The 20336-nt window shown below is 45.5% G+C and overlaps 1 protein-coding gene across 2 annotated transcripts; it reads left to right on the forward strand.

Annotated features, from left to right (window-relative positions):
- The first annotated feature begins 14 nt into the window (after nucleotides 1-14).
- On the forward strand, nucleotides 15-17436 carry CLCN6 (chloride voltage-gated channel 6). 2 transcript variants are annotated; one of them, XM_084220008.1, is made up of 23 exons: nucleotides 15-96; nucleotides 850-909; nucleotides 1936-2001; nucleotides 2506-2571; nucleotides 3222-3288; nucleotides 3677-3783; nucleotides 4016-4142; nucleotides 4708-4775; nucleotides 4872-4930; nucleotides 5554-5686; nucleotides 6084-6197; nucleotides 6453-6619; nucleotides 7453-7579; nucleotides 7944-8070; nucleotides 8393-8546; nucleotides 8641-8800; nucleotides 8943-9049; nucleotides 9657-9843; nucleotides 10267-10424; nucleotides 11219-11375; nucleotides 12049-12156; nucleotides 12557-12682; nucleotides 13978-17436. In XM_084220008.1, the coding sequence occupies exons 1-23, from the start codon at nucleotides 19-21 to the stop codon at nucleotides 14056-14058; spliced, it is 2604 nt and encodes an 867-aa protein (XP_084076134.1). In that variant the 5' UTR covers nucleotides 15-18; the 3' UTR covers nucleotides 14059-17436. The 2 variants fall into 2 exon arrangements, 1 of the variants encoding a protein (XP_084076134.1); XR_014616678.1 differs by lacking the exons at nucleotides 12557-12682; nucleotides 13978-17436 and having other exon boundaries at nucleotides 11253-11375; nucleotides 12049-12146.
- Nucleotides 17437-20336: the final 2900 nt, after the last annotated feature.

The following is a 20336-nucleotide window of genomic DNA, read 5'->3' on the forward strand; positions in this document are numbered from 1 at the left end:
CGCGGTCGGCGGCGGAAGATGGCGCGGTGCGGGTGCGGGGCCGGGCTGTGCTGCTGCTGCTGCGGCGAGCGGGAGAGCCGCACCCCCGAGGAGCTGGTACGGCCGCCATCCCGCCCCGCCCGGCCCTGCCCTCCCCCAGCCGCCCCCTCACCCTCACCGGACTCGTGCGTGCGGGCTGAGCCCCTTCACCCCCGGTCTCGGCCCGGCTCCACCCCACCCGGCTGTGGGCAGCGCCTGAGGGCGGGCGGGGCGCGGTGCTGGAGTGTTGGGCCCCGCGCCTCAAGGCCACCTTAGGGTGCTGCTCCTGGCCCAGTCTCTGAGCCGATGCTCGTCCCGGCGCCACAGCCCCTTCCCGCCCATTCTGCTGCCGGGCCTGGTGCTTCACCGCCAGTGTCGGAGCCCCGCGCTGCCCCTACCCCGGCCCGCATTCTTTGTCTGGGTCTCGCATCCCAGCGCCTGAAGCCGCTGCCCCTCGCAGCTGTAAAGGGGAGCGGTCCTGGCAGGAGCTCTCTCTGACTCTAGCACTGCAGAGTGCTCTCTGCAAAATTGTCGTCCTGTGCTCCCCTGTAACCCGTTGTTGCTGTGAAGGGAGCGGGATGTGGGTTTAGGAGTTTGCTCTCGGGAGCTCCCATGCAGAAGTGATGTGTGTTCTGGCTGAGGGACAAGCTGTAAGGTAAGACCCTTCAGCGTTATCACAAAGTAAGTGGTAGTCTGGTAATCCACACTCTCAATTTATAAGCAGCAATGGTATAGGACTTCTGCAATTTTGGCTTTGGTAGCAGTGTTCATGAACAGCTGTAAATGCATTTGTTCCCTTCATGGTTTTCCTTTCCTGCATTTGTTTTGCAGACGATCCTAGGAGAAACTCATGAAGAGGAGGATGAGATCCTTCCACGCAAAGACTATGAGGTGGGGAATTAACTAATCTGATATTAATGTGATAAGAACTGCAGACAGGTTTTGATCTGTTTGAGTTTGTAACGGGGCAGTTACTCAATATGGATCATCAGGTTGCATTGGCATCAGCAGAAATACCAAGAGTTGCTGTGCTTGCAAAGAACTATTCCTCATCTTTGTATGTTTCTGGGATAAAGCTCTGTAGCAGGTTGAATGTTTGCTCTCAAGTCAGACTCTTGATGGGAAAGTTCATTTTCAGAACCTGGTGCATTTTCCCACTTCTTCAGTGTGATACGTGTAGGCTCTGTGGCCTTGTTTTCTGATGACTGTAGAAAGTATCTGTAGATATGTGGTCACAGTTGCCTTTCTGCTGTTTGTGTTGTCATGCTGGCTCACAGCAGATCTTCCCATATATCAGATTCTGCTGCTTACAGGAGGTTTTTGCTTTTTGCATCACTGTCTGGTGGGCCTGAAGTATTTAGAACAGTTGCTGTCAGTATGGGTGTCACCAGCCCAGCCTGTTACAGCTTGGCTTGAAGAGGTGAAGATGTGGATAGAGCTAGTGGAGTTTTGTGAGTGTGAGTGGGAAACTATTGCTGTTAACTCCTTGCTGTGATGAACTGAAGAATTGATATGGTTCATGTGCACAGGAGATCCTAGCTAGTGTTCCTGTTGCAGGGAGAGGTGAATATAAAGATCCAGTGTTATCCCCTGTCCTGTCAAAGTGGAGACACATAAAGAAGTCTAAAACTATACAGTGTGACTTCTCTAATATAAATATGTATAAATCAGTTGGGCACTGTCTCGCTCAGCTTGAGCAGTGAAATTGTTCTATTCTTTCCCTTTGTGATTTTCAGGGTCTGACTGATTGAAATATTTAAATTAAGTTGTTTCCAGGAGTATTTTCTCCTACTGTTGTTTGAAGACTCTACTGTGGGGGTAGCAATGACTTCTGCAGTCTTTAATGAGGTCTTCTAGATAATTTTTTTCACAACCTGTTGTAGCTGATTCCCCTCAATTGACGTTTTTGCATTTCAGAGCTTGGATTATGATCGCTGTATCAATGACCCATACTTGGAAATCTTGGAAAGCATGGACAATAAGGTATGACCTTGTTCTTTCATAAGCTAAAACCGTGGAAATTGTCCAGAGGAACTGTGAATTGGAAGTGTTCAAAACCTTTTTGTATGTGGCTTTGAGCAGCCTGGAAGGAGAAGGTGTGCCTGTCCAAGGCAGGGGGATGGAATGAGATGAGCTTTACGGTCCCTTCCAACCCAGATCATTCTGTGATTCTAAATATGCACTGCAGGAAATTTTATGGGTTTTTTTTCTTATTAATGACTGAAATTCTACTGAAATTCTATTAAAAAAAAGAAAATTAGTGGAGATTATAGCCCCCAGCATCTCTTGTGATTCTCAGGTTTAAAGTGAGCAAGGTGTCGAGTCTTTCAGTTTCCTATTTTCAATTTGCTGTTGTCACAACACAATCTTCTGTTGATTTATACTTCTGGCTGTTGAGCTGTGGAGCCTAAACCCACCTTCCAGAAAATCTGTTTCTGTGTTGCTTTTATTTTACTTTTTCTTATTTTTCATCCTCTTTCCAAACAGAAAGCCCAGAGATACGAAGCGGTGAAGTGGGTGCTGGTTTTTGCTATTGGAGTTTGTACAGGACTGGTAAGGATAATGCTGTTTGGGGAATGAGGAAAATTCAGGAGACTAAGCAGGAATAATTCAGAAGCCAATGACTAAGGAGTAAAGTTAAGAGGAAGCATTCGCTTTCATGGTGATGAGAGCTAAGTAGATGGAGTTGTCTTTTGGGAATGATAGCATGTTGTTACAGACTATTTTTCAGGAAGCATTTTTCTTCTTTCAGAACTTGCTGGGTTTTCTTTGTAAAGTAGTCTGGCAAATCCTTTAATTTTGCACACAGGAAAACTTGTCCAAAGCAAGTAACTTAGTAAAACAGGATGACAGTTTATGGCTGAACTGTGAAAATCAGCTTAGCTGACTGTGTACTTCAATGAAATACCAGTTTTCTTCTGTACCCTTAAGTATGTTGAGGGTGTTAAAAGTGCTGCCAGGTTAGTACTTTAATGGGTACTAATCAGATGCAGAAGTGCATCTTTTCAGGAATAATGCATCTGTCCCAGTGAGAGAGGGAAGAAATCTGAGTTTTCAAAGCTGCTTTACTCCTAATGATGCTTTTGTCTTCTTCATTTTCTGTTCTCCCCTGTGTACATATTTCTGGTAGGACTAACAAGAGGGTGGTCTTCATTATTTGTATGTAGAAATTGCTGTTGGTAATTTTGTCTTCTTTTTCCCAGGTGGGCCTCTTTGTGGATTTCTTCGTGAGGCTCTTTACCCAGCTCAAGTTTCAGGTGGTACAAAGCTGTATCTTTTACCTTGGGCCTTGCTAGACTCAAGTGACCTTTTCTGTTCCCATCTTTTGCTCAGAACAGCTGACTTTCACAATTTTGCCATTGGGCATGTTGTTCATAATTAAGCAAGTTTTCAACTTGCTTATGTAATTCAGCCCTTGAAACCAAGAAATGTTTCCAGTGTCGGGTATATAAGCAGAGATTGAAAGAATGAGTGGTTTCCCTTCCTCCTAATTCAGTGTTGAGCTTTGAAAAGGAAGCCTGGCTTCCTGACAGGTTGTGTTAGCTGCTCTGGCTGGCTAAGGAAGCATGGGCTTGGCTCTTGAGGTCTGTGGGAGGCTCAGGTATTACCAAGTAATTGTTGGTGTGGGGAATGTTGTTGTCCTTAACCATCCCTGCAGCGGTGGAGGAGTGCACTGAGAAAGGCTGCCTTGCACTGTCCTTGTTGGAGCTGCTGGGGTTCAACCTGACCTTTGTTTTTCTTGCCAGTCTTCTGGTCCTGATCCAAGTAAGCCTTTGGTCCATTTGCTGCTCCTTACACAACCTTCCTTTCCTCTCACACATGTCCTTGATGTGAAATATCCTTGCTAGAAACACTTTCTGCCCCAAAGCATCAAACTAGCTTCACAGTTCTATTTGATTTAGCTAGGCAGGGTCTCTTGGTCCCTTGCTCTCTGATGAGAAGTTGTTGGTCAGGTGTGAAATCAGTGCACCATAGTACCAGTGTTTCTTTTCTGCAGCCTGTAGCAGCTGGGTCAGGAATTCCTGAAATTAAGTGCTACCTCAATGGAGTGAAGGTTCCAGGGGTTGTGCGTCTGCGGACAGTGGTGTGCAAAGCTACGGGAGTGCTCTTCAGTGTGGCAGGAGGTAAGGAGGGCTCTGCTGTGTTGATCTTGTTGGGTGAAGGAGTCACTGAAGGGGGAAAGGTGTTTTCTCTGCTTATGTAAGGCACAGAAGGCCCTGCCTTTCCAGTAAAATCATTTTGGTGATTTGGAGCAGAGTCATGAGGCCTGAGTGCATTTATAGAGTAGAGAATAAACAGAAGGATCAGGAATATCAGGGAAATAGGTGATTTCTGAGTGGGCTAGTCACATGTGACTCTTTGGGGCAGAATCCAAGAGAGAGACCTGAGAATGTTCCAAGAGCAGCCTGTGGGCAGAAGGGCAGAATAACCTGGAGAGTTCAGAGTCCTTGTAACAGTTGTTTTTCAGTTATTTCACCCACTTGGAGTGCAGAATCTGTGCAAGTCTTTGCAAACATTTGGGGTTGTTGAGTGAGCAGGAGGTCAGCACCTCCCTGTGAGGAGCTGCAGGCTTGGCACAGAGAGATGTGCCATGGCATGAGAGTGCTGAGCTGATCTCTTCTGGCTTTGTCAGCAAGGGAGGGTGGCAGTGGGGAAAGTGCATTCCCTCAATAAGCTCTGTTTTTCCAGGTCTTTTTGTCGGGAAGGAGGGTCCCATGATTCACAGTGGTGCTGTTGTGGGTGCAGGCTTGCCACAGGTTAGTGCTGGCCTTAGCCACGGTCCTGGTCACGCCACTGTTTTGTAAAAGTAAGTTTCCATCTCCTGTGTTTCTAAATCTTTACTTTGTTTGTAGTTCCAGAGCATCTCTTTGAGGAAGATCCAATTTAACTTTCCCTATTTCTGCAGTGACAGGTACTGTACCCAGGATGTGGAGGAGGGGAGAGGAGGATGAGTCAGCTGACTTCCCTGGGAGAAGGGTGGTGGGCTGGGGTGAACCAGTCAGTTGTTTTATCAGTTTCTTTCTAGAGTCCTGCAGTTTCATTCTGCAGCAAGACAACACCAGGGTGCAACTCTTCCAAGCTGCTCTGGTCTTCCTGTTCATAGATGTTCTCTTGTGCTGCTCAGCAGATCTCTACCCATTTCAAACCTTTGATGTGGGTGGTTGAAAGCTCACCCCTTATGATTAGGATATGCTACAGAGAAGGCTAATTCTCCTGAACTTGAACAAATTCTTCCCTTTCATTTCTGTAATACTTTCAAGTGATGCTGGAATCCATGGTTTGGGATGGTTCCTCATATACTGGGCAGTTGTGTAATACCGGAATTCTGCTCTATGTTTGTGTTCTACAGAAAGAGCACAATGCTGCAGCTTAATGAACCAATGGTGGTATCTGCCATGGCCAGCTTTGCTCCCAATTCTCATTCTTAAATCCCTGAGATATTCCATAAATGGGGATGATCTCTTTATTTGCAGAACCTAAGCATCTCCAGAGCTCTAATTTGCTAAACTGAGGTTGTTTTTCTCTTAATTTCAGGGATAAAAGGGATTTTGTATCTGCTGGAGCAGCTGCAGGGGTTGCAGCTGCCTTTGGAGCCCCAATTGGAGGCACTCTTTTTAGTTTGGAAGAAGGTTCCTCCTTCTGGAACCAGGGACTTACATGGAAAGTGGTGAGTGGTGATTCTGATTTTGTGTGTCTCTTCCTTGAGAAGAAGGCTCCCCTTGGTAGGGCTTGTCCACGAGGGCATTCCAAATATCCTGCCTTTTCCTGAGCTGTCTTGGCAGGAGGGAGGTTGCCTGTTCTATCAGTGTTCCAGAACTACTACAGATCAAGGGCAGAGATGAGCCTGGTATTATTTGGAACTGTGGGACAGCTCTAGATGGCAGATTTAGTGTACGTGGGGGAGTGGGCTTTTGTGCCTGGGCTCTCTGCAGTCTGATCCCTTCCACAACCAGTTCCTTTGCCCAGGCATAGGTCTCAAGGAAGAGCTGACTGTGCCAATCTTAATTTTGGGAACCTTTGCTCCCCCTGCCCCCTTTTTTTTTTTTTTTTCTTTTGTTCCACAGCTTTTCTGTTCCATGGCTGCCACTTTCACCTTGAATTTTTTCCGCTCTGGGATTCAGTTTGGAAGCTGGGGGTCATTCCAGCTCCCTGGGCTGCTGAACTTCGGGGAGTTTAAGGTAAGATTTATTGTTATTTCCCCACTTTCCAGTCTCTTGTTAGTCCTGTGCTTCTGTCTGTTAGTTTGAAGGTTTCTTTTGATGCATGCTTGTATTTCAAGGCGCTTTATACTTAGCTGCAATACATTGATGCCCTCAGACAGAATTGTCACTCTTTGATCTTAGCTCCTCAGAATCTCTAGGTGTGGAGACAGAAGTGTTGGTAGGAAATTGCAGCAACTACTGTAATGCTTTTTTGTACAATTTTCTGCACAGTGCTCTGAGTCTGATAAGAAATGCCACCTCTGGACAGCTGTGGACCTGGGCTTCTTCATTCTGATGGGGATTGTTGGAGGCCTTCTTGGAGCCACCTTTAACTGCCTGAACAAGAGGCTTGCCAAGTACCGCATGCGCAATGTGCATCCCAAGCCAAAGCTGGTCAGGTATGTGTGCTCTCTCGAGTTTGCACAGGGATCTCTGCTCCCAAAGCAATAGCATCAGGCTAGAAGACCCTTTGAGTAGGATTGGAGGAAATCTCAGACTGGTTGTTTTAAAAATCACTAAATTAACCCTCCATAGAACTTAAAAGTCAACACCAGAAGCCAAATGTTACAGTCCCTGTATTTTTTTGATAACTTTGGTGGTACAGAGAGAATTGCAATCCTTCTTATGGGGGCAGTGAAAGGAGGTCTTTATCATAAAGGCTGAACAAACCAGAGCTTTGTTTCCATGCAGGATTTTTTTGTCTCCTTGTCCAAACTTCTGTGGATGGAATAGCTGATCTCACTTTTAAAAATCTTGTTGGTTAATTAAATCCACAATGTCTGTGCAGCTGTTTGTTTGCTCTAGGCAGCTCCTAAACACAAAGCCCTGGTTTGAAGAGAAACATGAGTGTATTTCAGCCATTAGAAAAGAGATTGAGAGACTGTGCATCACCCTGCTCAGTCCTATCTACCCTTTTACCCTGCAAGGATGTACAGAACATTGTTTCCATATGAACAGCCTCATTACTGAATCCTGGTGCTTTTCATGTGTGACTGCTGTGTGTTCTCTGGGCAGAAATATCTTCTTTTTGGGGCAACCAGTTAAAAAGGGGAGCTAAGACAATCCCTGGGAACCAAGTCAAAATTCAACTTGATTTCTAGTGTCCCTTGTTCTGATGCTAAGCTATGGTGACTGCTGCTTCTTGCAGCCTTATCAAAGTCATCTGCAGAGCTGGGACTAGGTTACAGTGCTGAGTGTGGCTTCAGTGTATGGTTTCTATTGTGTCTTTCAGAGTCTTGGAGAGCTTGCTTGTGTCATTGACCACCACTGTCATGGTCTTCGTGGCCTCCATGGTTCTGGGGGAATGCCGGCAGATACCTTCCAGCAGGCACGGTGGCAACGACACCCTGAGCCTGCAGGTGAGGGATTCTTATGTGAACATTATATTCCCTGTCATATTGTTCACCCTGCAGAGAAGCACAGGCATGCAGTGAGCTTTTGACAGCGTGCAGTACATGACAGAACTGCAGTGAGAGTGCATGGAGGGTTGCAGGAGCTTAGGGTAATAATGAAACCTACATTGTGCTTTTGTAGAAAGCAACTCAGGCTCTGAATCAAGGAGCCCATTGATGCTGTAGGCTCCATCTCTGCTACTGATGGTTGGTCTGAATTTCCCAAAGCATGGCTGGCCTAACAGTAACAGGTGTTATTTCCATTCTCCCCAAAGGCTAATGTAGGAAACAGTGAATTTTAACCCTTTGTGTCTTTTGTGTTCTGCATTAGGATATATCAGAGGATGTAAATTCAAGCATCAAAACTTTTTTTTGCCCAAATGAAACGTACAATGACATGGCCACGCTCTTCTTCAACCCTCAGGAGTCAGCTATCCTGCAGCTCTTCCACCAGGATGGTAAGTAGTTAGGAGACTGCCTCATCCCATGCTTAAGCTTCAGAGCTTCATCTTAGTTGGAACAGCACCACAAGGCTAGCAGCATCTTCAGGCCTTCATGACTCTGGAGGACTGCTAGTAAAACTGGTGAAAGTCTCTTTGATGGGAAGAAAAACCTGTTTTTCCTCTCTTTTCACTTACTCATTGTCTGCATGTGTGTTTGGACTGGGAGACTCAGTAGCTGTTGTGAGATGAGCCTGCTGTGAGCTGAGGGGTGGATGGTGCAAGACTCTATCTTGGACAGACATGTGCCCCTCTAGTCATGATTCTTCTTGTGTTGCAGGTACTTTCAGCCCAGTCACCCTATCCCTGTTCTTCCTTCTCTATTTCTTACTCTCCTGCTGGACATATGGGATCTCTGTGCCCAGTGGTCTGTTTGTACCATCACTGCTTTGTGGGGCTGCCTTCGGACGCCTGGTCGCCAACCTCCTCAAAAGGTGCATCAAGTGTGCGTGTGAGGGACATGCTGCAGGTGCACCATGAGCTCTCAGGCAGGTTTTTCTAATCTGAGGGCTCTGTGCTTTGCTCTAGTTACATTGGTCTGGATCACATCTACTCAGGAACCTTTGCACTGATTGGGGCAGCAGCGTTCTTGGGAGGAGTGGTTCGCATGACCATCAGCCTGACTGTCATCCTCATTGAGTCCACCAATGAGATCACCTACGGGCTCCCCATAATGATCACCCTCATGGTGAGTGCAGGAACCTAGCTCTGGCTTTCTGCAGACTGCTTGAACATGTGCTGGCCATGAATCTTTACTTTCAGGGCTGTCATAAGCCAAGGGGTCTTTTCCTTGGAACAGCAACTCAGTAGACCTCGTGTTTGCTATGCAGGTAGCCAAGTGGACAGGAGACTTCTTCAACAAAGGCATCTATGACATCCATGTGAACTTGCGAGGAGTGCCTCTTTTGGAGTGGGAAACCGGGATGGAAATGGATAAGTAAGGCTGCTCCTCTTGGCCAGGCTGTGGGTTAGAGTTTGTGGTGGGGATTCTTGCTCAGAAATGCGTTAATGCAGGGGGATGATGCTTCATCTTCAACAAACCCGGTTGCTCCGAGGAGCAACTGTGAGGGCTGCTGTGAAGGGAGTTGTGCATCAGGCCTGCAGCAGGAAAGAGATGCTGAAGCCCTTTCTGAGGGGGTGGATGGATGGAAATCTGCGGGGTGGGTTTTGGAAGTTCAGCAAGAGCTTTGTGAAAACATTCCATTGGACTTTGCTTCTTGCGGAATGTCATCTTCCCACCTGTTGTCTCTTGCCAGTAGTGTTTAGAAACTTTTTATTGTAATTTGCAACATTCTACCCTTCCTCTAGTGCATCATTGATACAATGTTATGTTACCAAAAAAAAAATATTAAAAAATCGCTGTACCATCACTGCTGATAACACAGTGAAGGTGAGCACACAGGTAGAAGGAGCTAGCAGAATTTAACTGCAGCAGACTCCTTCAGGATCTTGTTTAGGGACTGGTTTGTTTCCATGTCTGTTCATCACCAGCCTTCTGTCACTAATGTGATGCATGCAGCAATCTTGGATTTCTGTTTCTTCAGACTACAAGCCAGTGACATCATGGAGCCCAACCTGACGTACGTGTACCCACACACCCGGATCCAGTCCCTCGTCAGCATCCTGCGCACAACTGTCCACCACGCCTTCCCTGTGGTGACAGAAAATCGGGGCAATGAGAGAGAGTTCATGAAGGGAAATCAACTGATAAGTAACAACATCAAATTCAAGGTAAAGGGTTGCTTGTTTGATAGGTTGAAGTGTAAAGAGCTTTGTTTTGCATTCAGAACGGCCTTGCTTTAGTTATTTAAGCATTTGGGCAGAATTGGGGTCAAAGATAAGCACCTACTGCAATAAAAAATTTTTAAGAACTCCCTTTTGTTCCATTGTCTGGGTGATGGTAGAGTTGAAAGAGTGGGCTGCACTCCTAGAGGCAAAAGTTAGGAGGAAAAAGTAATCTGTTCAGCATAGACATGGAAACATTTGGATTTGTTACTGAATTGCACAGTCCTATTGGCTATTCTTGCAAGTCCTGCAGCAGCAGTGGCTAACAAACATGTTATGTGGTGGCACAAAGCTATGAATAGTGGTTCATAGTCACTCTTGGATAACTGTTGACTTACTTAGTATCTGAAAATTGTTTGTTGTATCCAGAAATCCAGCATCCTGACCCGAGCTGGAGAGCAGCGCAAGCGTAGCCAGTCCATGAAATCCTACCCTTCGAGTGAGCTGCGTAACATGTGTGACGAGCACATAGCAACAGAGGAGCCTCCTGAAAAAGAGGATCTGCTGCAACAGATGCTGGAGAGAAGGTGAGGTCCTGGTAGGCACAAATGTACAGAAGCAGGGTTTTTCCATATGTTGAGATGTGTTGTGAAGAATGTTTCATGCAGTCTCTGTCATTCCATATGTCAGTGGGAACGGTGCTGATATCCGTGTTTTAGAAGTGATATGTCAGGTCTGAGGAGCCAGTGCTGTGTCTCACACCTGTGACCAAATCCCAAGCAAGTAGGTTATGTCCAGCTTCTTACATTTACTTCAAACACTTATACAGGCATATTTCCTTGAGAGGATGAAGTACCTGGGAAGATTTTGTAGAAATCAATGTCCTCTTGTCTGCAAAAATGTGAGAGCTCTGGAAAGCTCACTTATCCCAGCTAGGGACCTGGTGCCATGATACTGATCCCACCTTTCTGGTAACTGGGCTGAGTCACCAGGCTTGTGTTGCTGTTACTTCCAAGTAGAAGTCCAGTCTAGTGAATAATTTTGTACATCAGTGATTGTGACTTTCATGAATGGCATCCCCACCCTAATATTTTGCCAGATGCTTCAGCTTTTATTAGAATCTGAGTAATTTGGCACTGAAAACTGCTTTAATAGCAAGTGATTTGAAATTGAGTTAGGAGACTGTCCCATTCTGCTGCTCTGACCACATAAGGGCTCTTGACCTCTCTCCCCTATTTTTTTTTTCTTTGTGAAGTCTTTCTTGTCCCTAGCAAGAGTTCCCTGAAATATTCAGGGGAAGATTGCAAAGAGCTGAAATAGCTGCTCTTTTGGGACTTGGGGTATGTGAACCTTGTAACACATGATGTTAAATCCATCACAGATACACTCCTTACCCCAATCTGTACCCTGACCAGTCTCCCAGTGAGGAGTGGACCATGGAGGAACGCTTCAGACCCTTGACCTTCCATGGCTTGATCTTGCGCTCACAGCTGGTCACCCTCCTTGACCGGGGGGTTTGCTACTCTGAGAGCCAGTCGGTGAGTCTTCCTGTTCAGAAATTGCAGCAGAGACATCCCTGCCTTCTCAGGAGGTTGGGAACAATATTGATGGGCTGCCAAAAAGAATATATCTATTTTTACACTTTAAGGAATGCATGTGTGTTTTTAAAGTTGCAGAGGGGTAATGTGAATTCTCCCTTGCAGCTCTTAGAGTAAAGGAAGTTGAAAATATCCCCAGGAAAAGGATAGCCACTGTTAGAAAAGTAATCCAACAGACCTGTTTGTTGAATAAAACTGGAGAATATATTATATGAGTATATGACATAAAGATATGCAGAACTGGAGAACAGAGGGCAGATGTTAAATGCAAATAGAGCATCCAGCAGTATATACTTTGTGTTTTACTGCTGTGTGTTGAGGTCCTAGCAGCAAAATGTCTGCTGTGTCACTGAGATCAGTGAGAGTATCTGAGGCCCAGCTCCCACAAGGCTGGTTTCCTGCTCCCCTCCAGTGTCAGGTATAGCTTTGTCAGAGACTCTCTCAGCTAAAGGCCTGCATAGGTCTGGATAGCAGCACCTCTGCAGAAGGTGGGTGTGGGAGGAGAAGGGGATCTGGGGGAGCGATTAGGAGGCATGGTTTGCTGTGCTGCTTGCAGCCCCTGTGTTTTCTGGATGGTGACACATGGGTTCAGTGGGGTTTCTTTTGATTGCAGAGTGCAAGCCAGCCTCGTCTGTCCCACGCAGAGATGTTGGAGGATTATCCCCGCTACCCAGATATTCATGATCTGGACCTCACATTGCTGAACCCTCGTATGATAGTGGTAAGATATGCACTGCAGTAGGACAGTCCCTCCTCAGATTTATTCACAACTGTCCAAAGCCTTTAAAACACATGGAGGGCATGTTTTAATACACTCTTTGGTGCAGTGACCAACATCCTGTGCTCCTCAAGCACTCAGCTTTCTCTGCATGTGGAAATCCCCTGCTATGAGGTGTCCATTGGTGCTTTACTGCTAGGATAAGGTGTTGCCTGTCCAGTTTAACTTCTCAACAAACCAAACCAAAATAATGTCATATTTGTGCAGAAATAGAAGATGATTCCAGTCAAACACTCTGTCCAGTCATCAGTGCCATGGAGGACTTGTAGGAGTTGCATGTTAGTGATTCCTAGAGACATTGAAAATGCCTCTTGTAAATAACATCATTGTTTTTCTTTCTTAGGATGTCACCCCATACATGAACCCATCACCCTTTACTGTCTCTCCAAATACTCATGTGTCACAAGTCTTCAACCTGTTCAGGACAATGGGGCTCAGGCATTTACCAGTTGTGAATGCAGTTGGAGAGGTGAGTCCTTGTCTTGGCTTAGCTGAGCAGGGAAGCCAAGGTGTTTGTGCAACATTCTCCATACTTGAGATAATTAAGATCTCTTTTAACATCAAACAGAAATGCTTTAAAGAGATCAGAATAGGATTTTTTAGAGCCCTGAAGGCTTGATTACTGTGACTTTGTTGGCATCTTTTTTTTTCCCCTTTACCTGCAGAGAGAGCAGGACTTGCATCTCTCCTATCTCAGGTGTGCAGCCTGTAGAAGCTGTCCCATTTTTCTATCTGTTGAGAGGCCCTGAGCTCATCAGAGGTCACTAATTTGCCTTTCCTTTCCCAGCTTTATTCAAGGCCAAGAGCAAAATTTCCTATATGTTGGGGCAAGAGGTTTTTCTGTAGGAAGGGAGTTGTATTCTATTTCTACTCACAGGAGCAGCAAAGTAAAGGAGTGCTTAAATGGTCTGTGCTTGACTCATTGTCCCTTTTCCATCTACAATGCTCAGAAACAGTCAGTAGATGTCAGCAACCTCCTATAACCACTATGAGAAACTGTTTCCCCTAAGCCTGACCTGTCTGTGTGAGGCAGCACTGCTTTTTCTGCCTCAAGGTTCCCCATAGTTACTCTGCAGGGCCTGTGAGTTGCAAGTGAGGTGTTAGCTTATTCCATTTAGAGAACAGCCTAGTTCTAAACTCTTTCCATGTGTAAAATCTGAGAGGTGTTTCACCAGCTGAAATGTGTGGTTTGACTTTATCCACAGCAGGCTGGGAGAGGGTCCCTCTTGTCACCTGCCAGTGTGCCTTAGCTAGTCTTGACCATTTCTCTGTTTTGGTCTTGAATATATCTGACAGGAGCTATCTAAGTCATGCCATGTAGAATACCAGAAATGTCTTGAATGAAAGCTAAAAGACAGCTTTGTTATTTCCAATTGCAGTTTTTGCTTCCTGTAGGATTTTACATCCTTATGCTGTCTGACATGGAAAGGATTTCCCTTCTTAGGCAGAGGGTCCTACTGGTGCCAGACACCACAGCAGTGGTGAAGCTGTTTGTTTGAGTGCTGTTGTTTGGTTGCAAGTTGTTTGTTTGGGTGCAGTTAAATCAGCATTCTTGCCTGAAGAGTAAGTGTTGGTAGAGGGAGGAGCTTTGTTTCTGTGAATTTCAACTTGAATCCGCTCTAACTCAGCATTGGTCAGGAACTGCTCTCAGGTTTCCTCTTTTTGGGGTGTTGAAAAGAATGACCACTTTATTATGGATATCTTTCAGTGGCACATCTCTGATACAGACTTGTATCTTTTCTTCTTCTTTTCTTCCTCTTCAAGGTTGTTGGGATAATCACTCGGCACAACCTGACCCACGAATTCCTGCAGGCAAGATTGAGACAGCACTATCAGACCATTTGATGCCCCTGCCCCTCTCTCAGTGTGGCTTCCTCCCTCCTCCAAGCTGGCACACATGCTTGCATTCTGCTTGGACCACACAAGGCCCAAGACCTCCCGTTTGGCTTCTCACGTGCATATCAAGCCTGGGGAACTGGAAAACATTTTGCTAGCCAGAGAATTAGAGGAGCTGCCTGAGCCCAGAGCTGTTGATTGGCCTCAGGCATTTGGTTTGACAACTCTTGATCCAGGTGTTTTCTTCCCCTGTCCCCCAGTTGTCTCCTTCTGCCAGATGTTGTCCTGACACTGTGTGTTCTGCCACTTTATTTTGGGGTTTTCTGAAGAGTTGGAAAAAAGAACCATTTCCCTCCACTGTGTCCTGGGCAAAGAACTGCAGTGTCTTTCCCTTCCTCCTGTGTGACTCCTTTTCCTTCTTCCTCCCTTGTTCCTGCAACTGTTGCCTTATTTGTGTGAGAAGGGAGTTACTGTCACCACTGAGAGGAGATACTGAAGTTTGCAGATATCAGGTGGCTGCTCTCAGGATGGTTTCTTGCAAAAACAGTATTAAAAAATCCAGCGTTTTGGAAATATACCTGTCTTTGCAAGTGTTCCCCTTTGCCCATATTTTTTCACTCTGGCTTCATTTGTTCTTAATTTCTCTCCTCCTTTCATGGGGAAATGTTTCTGCTGTGATGTTTTTGACAGCAGATAACTTTTGAGAGCAGCTCAGCAGATTCTGAGTTCAAAATGGTTACATTTCAGTTACTGTTTGGGTTTATAAATATTTAATACATTTGTGAACATCTCAGAGAAAGGAGATCTCTTCCCTGTTAGCTGTTGCTATTATCTCCCTGTAAGAGACTCTTCTAAGATGCTTGGTGGCACTCCCCTTTGACATTCCTGCATTTCTTGGCATTTGTAGGCACTTTGTCCCTGCACTGCTCAAACAGTGAGAGCCTGGGGCAGTTTTCCAGCTGGAGTCAGAGACCAGGGAACTCCACAACCTGAGGGCATGGAGAAGTGTTGCTTTGTAGAAGCAAATAGAACTGATGGTCTCTGGGCTTGCTTGAATTACCTCTGTGTCATGAGAGGAGTTGCTGTAGTTTTAGGCTGCCATAAGGAGGGATGCTTGGTGCTGGTGACTAAGGCAGGATCTCCTTCAGGTCATAAGTGGGGCTGTCTGTGCTCTAAAAATGGGATTATGTTTGCAACTGCAACAATCTGTAAGGGTAAAACCACTCAGGAGCCAGTTGCAGCCAGTTCAGTGCTTTAGCAGGTACCATCCTGGCCAGCACCTGTATTGTTCCAGCAGGCACCTGCCCTCCTGAGCTCTCTGTGCAGATAACCCTCAGTGGGAAGCCAGTGCTGTGCCTCAGGGACTGCAGAGCTGATTGGCTTGATAAAGCACAGAGCATTCTCTCAGCCAACATACTGGGACAAGCTGCATGGGGAATGGATTCCAGAAAAGCTCCTACACAGCCTCTGAGCTCTCCAGTTAACCTGTTGTCTGCCATAAGGAGCTGGGACAGAAGGCAGACTTTGTTGATTTTCCATATTTCCTTAGAGCATAGGAATTGGCATCAGCTACTACACTTGATTTGCAAGTTCTTTCCCTGTGAGTAGAGTAAGGATGTTTGTTCTGTCTGGATAGTCTCTGCAGGTGTTGTCTGAAATGCCTGAGCTCTGGTCTTACACTGAGCTGTCCCAGCAAAATTCCAGCACCCATCTGCACTCCCTGAAGCTGGGCTGTAGGTTTGAAATATGCTTATGCTAGGCTACCTTTCATTCAAAGGATTTGTGCTCCTGGGTGATTAGGAATCACAGGAATCCTGGTTTTGTGGGATTTCACATCACTTAGGTGGAATTGGCAGTCATGTTCTGTTAGAACACCTGTCAGGAATGTTCTGTGTGCCCCCATGACAAATGTTTCTCCTCTTGCTCATGTTGAGGGAGCGTGTGTGGAAGGGAAGGAGCTCTTCCTGCACATGAATGAGGCTCCTTAGGTTGTTTGCCTTGAGCTGGTCCTGTTTTATTTCTGTACCCGAATGGCAGGCTGTTCTGCTGCAGGATGTCTTGGTCATTGCAGCTGAGACTAGAGTTGGGCAATCCAGACAAATCAGGCTGGAGAATCTTATCAAGGTTTTTCTGGGCACCAGGTGCTTCCCCAAGAGAAGGCACTTTACCTTCAACCTGTTGGCAGCACTGTCTGCTCTGCCTGGGCATCTTATTCAAATGTTTCAGAAAAGCACTCTTTGATTCTTTCAGTAATGACATTTTCATTGAGGATGATGGGTGACCCTGTCAGCTGCTTTAAAGGGAAATCTCAGTGTGCAATTACTGTTCTGTAGCCTGCAGAAAAGGAATTACAAGTTCACCTGGCATTTGGAGATGCAGTATTTCCCTTCTGATGAGGGCTGATGCCAAGGGGTTTGTGTTGAATCAGTCTACTCACACTTCAGTGATTGAATTCCTTTCTTACAAAACACTTACTGCTTCTACCGTGGCTCTAGTTGCTAAGTGATTTACTAAGAAACTTCTTCTAACATAGGTGCCAGGAACATTTTAACAAAGCAACACTAAGGGAAAAATAACCCAGAACTGGGTTAGTTTTGATGGCAAGGTTAGGGGGTTAGTCTGGGGCCCTCCTCCTTGCCTTGTGGCTTCCTGTGCAGTGTTAATTATGCAGTTTTGAATTATTAATTACTGTGAACCATTCCAATGGTATCAATTTACCCTTCCATTTGTTTTTTTTTTTTTGCACTGTTTTTTGTTATGAAATGATGTAAGTTAATTCCATGGTGTGTGTATATAAATTGTATTTTTTTTATAATTTGTATGAATATATTTTTATTTGAACTATGGCACTTGGGAAGTATTCATGTAGCTGTAACATGTCTGAGAGTAAAATGTTTGTGTGTCTCCTTCAGCACTTTCAAGGCCTTTTGATGTTTCTAGTATTGTTTTATTTTTGCCCTTTATGATAATAAAACTAGTAGAACATGGCAACATCCAAGAGCATGGTTTGAGGTAGTTGAATCTTTGCTATTTATGAGCTGTCTGGATCTAAGAGTTTGTACAGAAGGTGCTCTTAGACTAGGCAGAGAGGAATGGCTGACCACTGTTGTTCCACATTGTCACAACAGCTGTTTCAAAAGAGGGAATTGCCATGTTTGATAAGGAGCTAAATTGTGCCCATTGTGCTGCTTTTCTTACCTGAGAACTCACCTTCCTCCCAGTAAGTTAATGAAAGAGGTTCAAACTACAGTGTGTCACCTCTTCTTTTACAGCTGGCTTCTCCAGGGTATGAAGGATCTTAATTTCATCTTGAATGTTCATTTAGTTTGTGGCTATCTTTCCTGCTTTGTCCTGCTCTCTGCCTTACAGAAAAGAATTAGTGACAATTTTTGACCTTTCATCTCATTTTGGCTTACAAGCCAAAAATGTAAGGACAGTCTTTGAGCACTGTAGAAATATCTGACCCAAAAGCTCACTGCCTTTCCCTGTTTCTGTGCTCTGGGGGCTGTGTTGTACAGGATTCATGCAGTGCAGATGCTTTGCAGGACATACAGATGTTGTACAGGATTCATGCAGTGCAGATGCTGTGCAGGATATACAGATGTTGTACAGGATTCATGCAGTGCAGATGCTGTGCAGGTTATACAGATGTTGTATATGATTCATGCAGTACAGATGCTGTGCAGGATATACAGATGTTGTATATGATTCATGCAGTACAGATGCTGTACAGCATGTACAGATGTTGTACAGGATTCACATGGTAGCTCTCTGAGGCACTCTGACACAGCTTGTCTGGCTGCTCCCCTCTGGCTCTCCCTTGGTGGCTGTGTAATGTCAGGGAAAGCCTGAGATGGGTAAAACCATCTCCTGGGGGGGAATGGCAGAAAATCTGATTTGAGGAGCTAAAGAAGTGCCACAGAGGTCTTAACTAAGCAAGGAATAGGAAGGATACCCTAGCAGGGGTGGGAAGGAGTCATCAAGAGAAAAGGACTGGGGGAACTCTGCTTCAGCTCTGTGCTGCCTCTGATTGTAAATGCAGCAACACAGGAGGGAATGAGAGAGGTTTAGAGACTCTTGAATCCAGTCATGCATCATTTTGTGCCTGTAATGACACACTGGGGCACTAGCAGAAAAAAAATCAGTGGTGTTCAGTGAGATTATTATTTTCTTAATTTTTGCTTTGCTGGCAGGATACAAGCTGCCTGTTCAGTGTGTGTGCATTCCCAGCTGTGAATCATGCAGCAGGCACTGGGAGGAACAGAGGATGGCTGCCTGGAGCCTTGGCTGTTGCAGGGCTGTGGGGAGAGAGTGAAGCTGCTCTTGTTGTCCAGGGTGCTGAAGGGCTTGTCAGCAGCAGTGGGATACACTCAGTCTCCTCTGCATCCACTGTTCACATGCAGTGTCTGCAAAGGCTTACTGGGAGCTGGGATGAGACATCAGTGAGCTCCCCTGCTGTCTGGGAAGGGAGGGGAGTCAGTCAGTGAGGTCTGGATGTTGAGATAATGTCACTGTCATATTTTCTGAAAAATCCCTTGGCCAGGATTTCTTCTGGGAAGCTGAGAAGCCTCAGAAAAGAATGAAAGCAGTAATTATCTGATTGCTTCTCCATTTTGCTGCTTTGGAATGTGGTCTAGATATTGTCTAGATATGGTCTACCAACTGATCAAATGTTTGATTAGTTTCATGTGAATTGGTTTTGTTTAATGACCAATCACCATCAGCTGTGTTGGACTCTGAAGAGTCAGTCATGAGTTTTTCATCATCATTCTTGTTAAACCTTCTGTCTGTATCCTTCTCTTTCTTTAGTACAGTTTTAGTATAGTATTCTTTTAACATAATATAATATCATAAAATAAATCAGCCTTCTGAGAACATAAAGTCAGATTTTCATTTCTCACCTTGTTCTGGAAACCCTCACAAATTCAACAAGATAACAGTTTAAAAGTGAGTAGGATTCCCTTTCTCCAGGCTGTTTCAATTGCTGTATGGGCTATGTATGGTTTAACACACATCTTACTGATACTTTAAATATTTTAAAGCAGACTGGAACCCATATATACCAGTAGAAAACAATACTCTGTTGAAAACTCATGACTAACAACTAAGACATTACAACCTTGAGACCTTTGTTGACTCCCCCAGCAGCTCCTTGATGCCTATACTAGAGAATATCTCTCTGGGATGGCTGAATTAACACACCAGTTTTATTCTTCTTTTCTTGTCTTCCAATTCCCAGCATAGCAGGCCTGACTCTAGTTGCCTCTCCACCACCTTCTGTTGTCATAAACTTTACCTCCTCCCCAGAGGGATTGTGCTGGTTTTCTGAGAGAGCAATCAGGAGATGGTAATAGAGGGGGAAAGTCTTACAGATCTTCCTTCCTTCCCACACAGAAGTGTGGCGCACACTTATCAAGCAGATGTTAATCAGCAAAGGCCTTTGGGGGCCAAGATTCAGGAGAAGTAAATCAAGCAAGCTGGTTGTGGCCAGATTGGGATGTGACCTGGCACAGCTCCAGTCTCCCTGCAGCAGTGGAGGGTGTGTGCCCTGTACTTCACTTGTGATTTCTTAGAGAAGCCGAGCAGTGCTGACAGCTCCTCTTGGCATTCTTGCCTGCCACCTTGGATTTCAGTGGAAGCATTTTGTTTAGTGGGAAACTGGATGTGCATAGTGCAGTGTCTGAGGGGCAGAGAAATCATCAAATCTAATTTGCAAATATGCTTGCTGTGCTAAGCAGAGCCCTATTCCAACCAAGGCTCTTGCCTTACAGAATGCATGGAGCATGGTGATGGAATTCCTGGGTTTCAGAGTCCAAGGGAAGGCAAGCTGCTGAATGATGCATGGCCAATAATGGGTACTGCCAAACACTGTCCAGAAGTTAGAATGAAGTCTGGCAGGGCAGGAGGTGGCAATTGTCATTATAGCTGTGTGTGGGGTGTTAGCCTGGTCCTTCCCTGGTCCCACTGGGATATTTCTTCATTTACATGATGGCTGTTCACAAGATTGTTCCCTGCTCTCTCTGATCCAGCACTCACAGCAACAGTGGCAGCTTTTTTTCCATCCTTGGGGGTGATGTTCTCTGCCTGTCAAGCTGATCAATGTCGAGTTTCTCCCATTCAGCTTTTCCCAGTGCTTACTCCTGACTGCAGCACTATTCTGACCTGGCTGCAAGATTTCCCTGAGGGTGCTTTACAGCTCAGTGTGTGTATGGGAGTAGCAGTAAAAATCCAGTCAGAGATGCTTTTTTCCTCGATTGCTTACCCTCAATTAGGTTCTCCCAGACTGC

The sequence above is a fragment of the Fringilla coelebs genome, assembly GCF_963513975.1.
Source record: "Fringilla coelebs genome assembly, chromosome: 22".
NCBI lineage: Eukaryota > Metazoa > Chordata > Aves > Passeriformes > Fringillidae > Fringilla > Fringilla coelebs.

Excerpts from the sequence above, each read along its gene's own strand:
- CLCN6 (XM_084220008.1), top strand. The coding sequence starts at position 19 with ATGGCGCGGTGCGGGTGCGGGGCCGGGCTGTGCTGCTGCTGCTGCGGC. Across the intron at positions 2,002-2,505 it reads TGGAAAGCATGGACAATAAG|AAAGCCCAGAGATACGAAGC; the intron begins GTATGACCTTGT and ends CTTTCCAAACAG. Across the intron at positions 3,784-4,015 it reads GTCTTCTGGTCCTGATCCAA|CCTGTAGCAGCTGGGTCAGG; the intron begins GTAAGCCTTTGG and ends TCTTTTCTGCAG.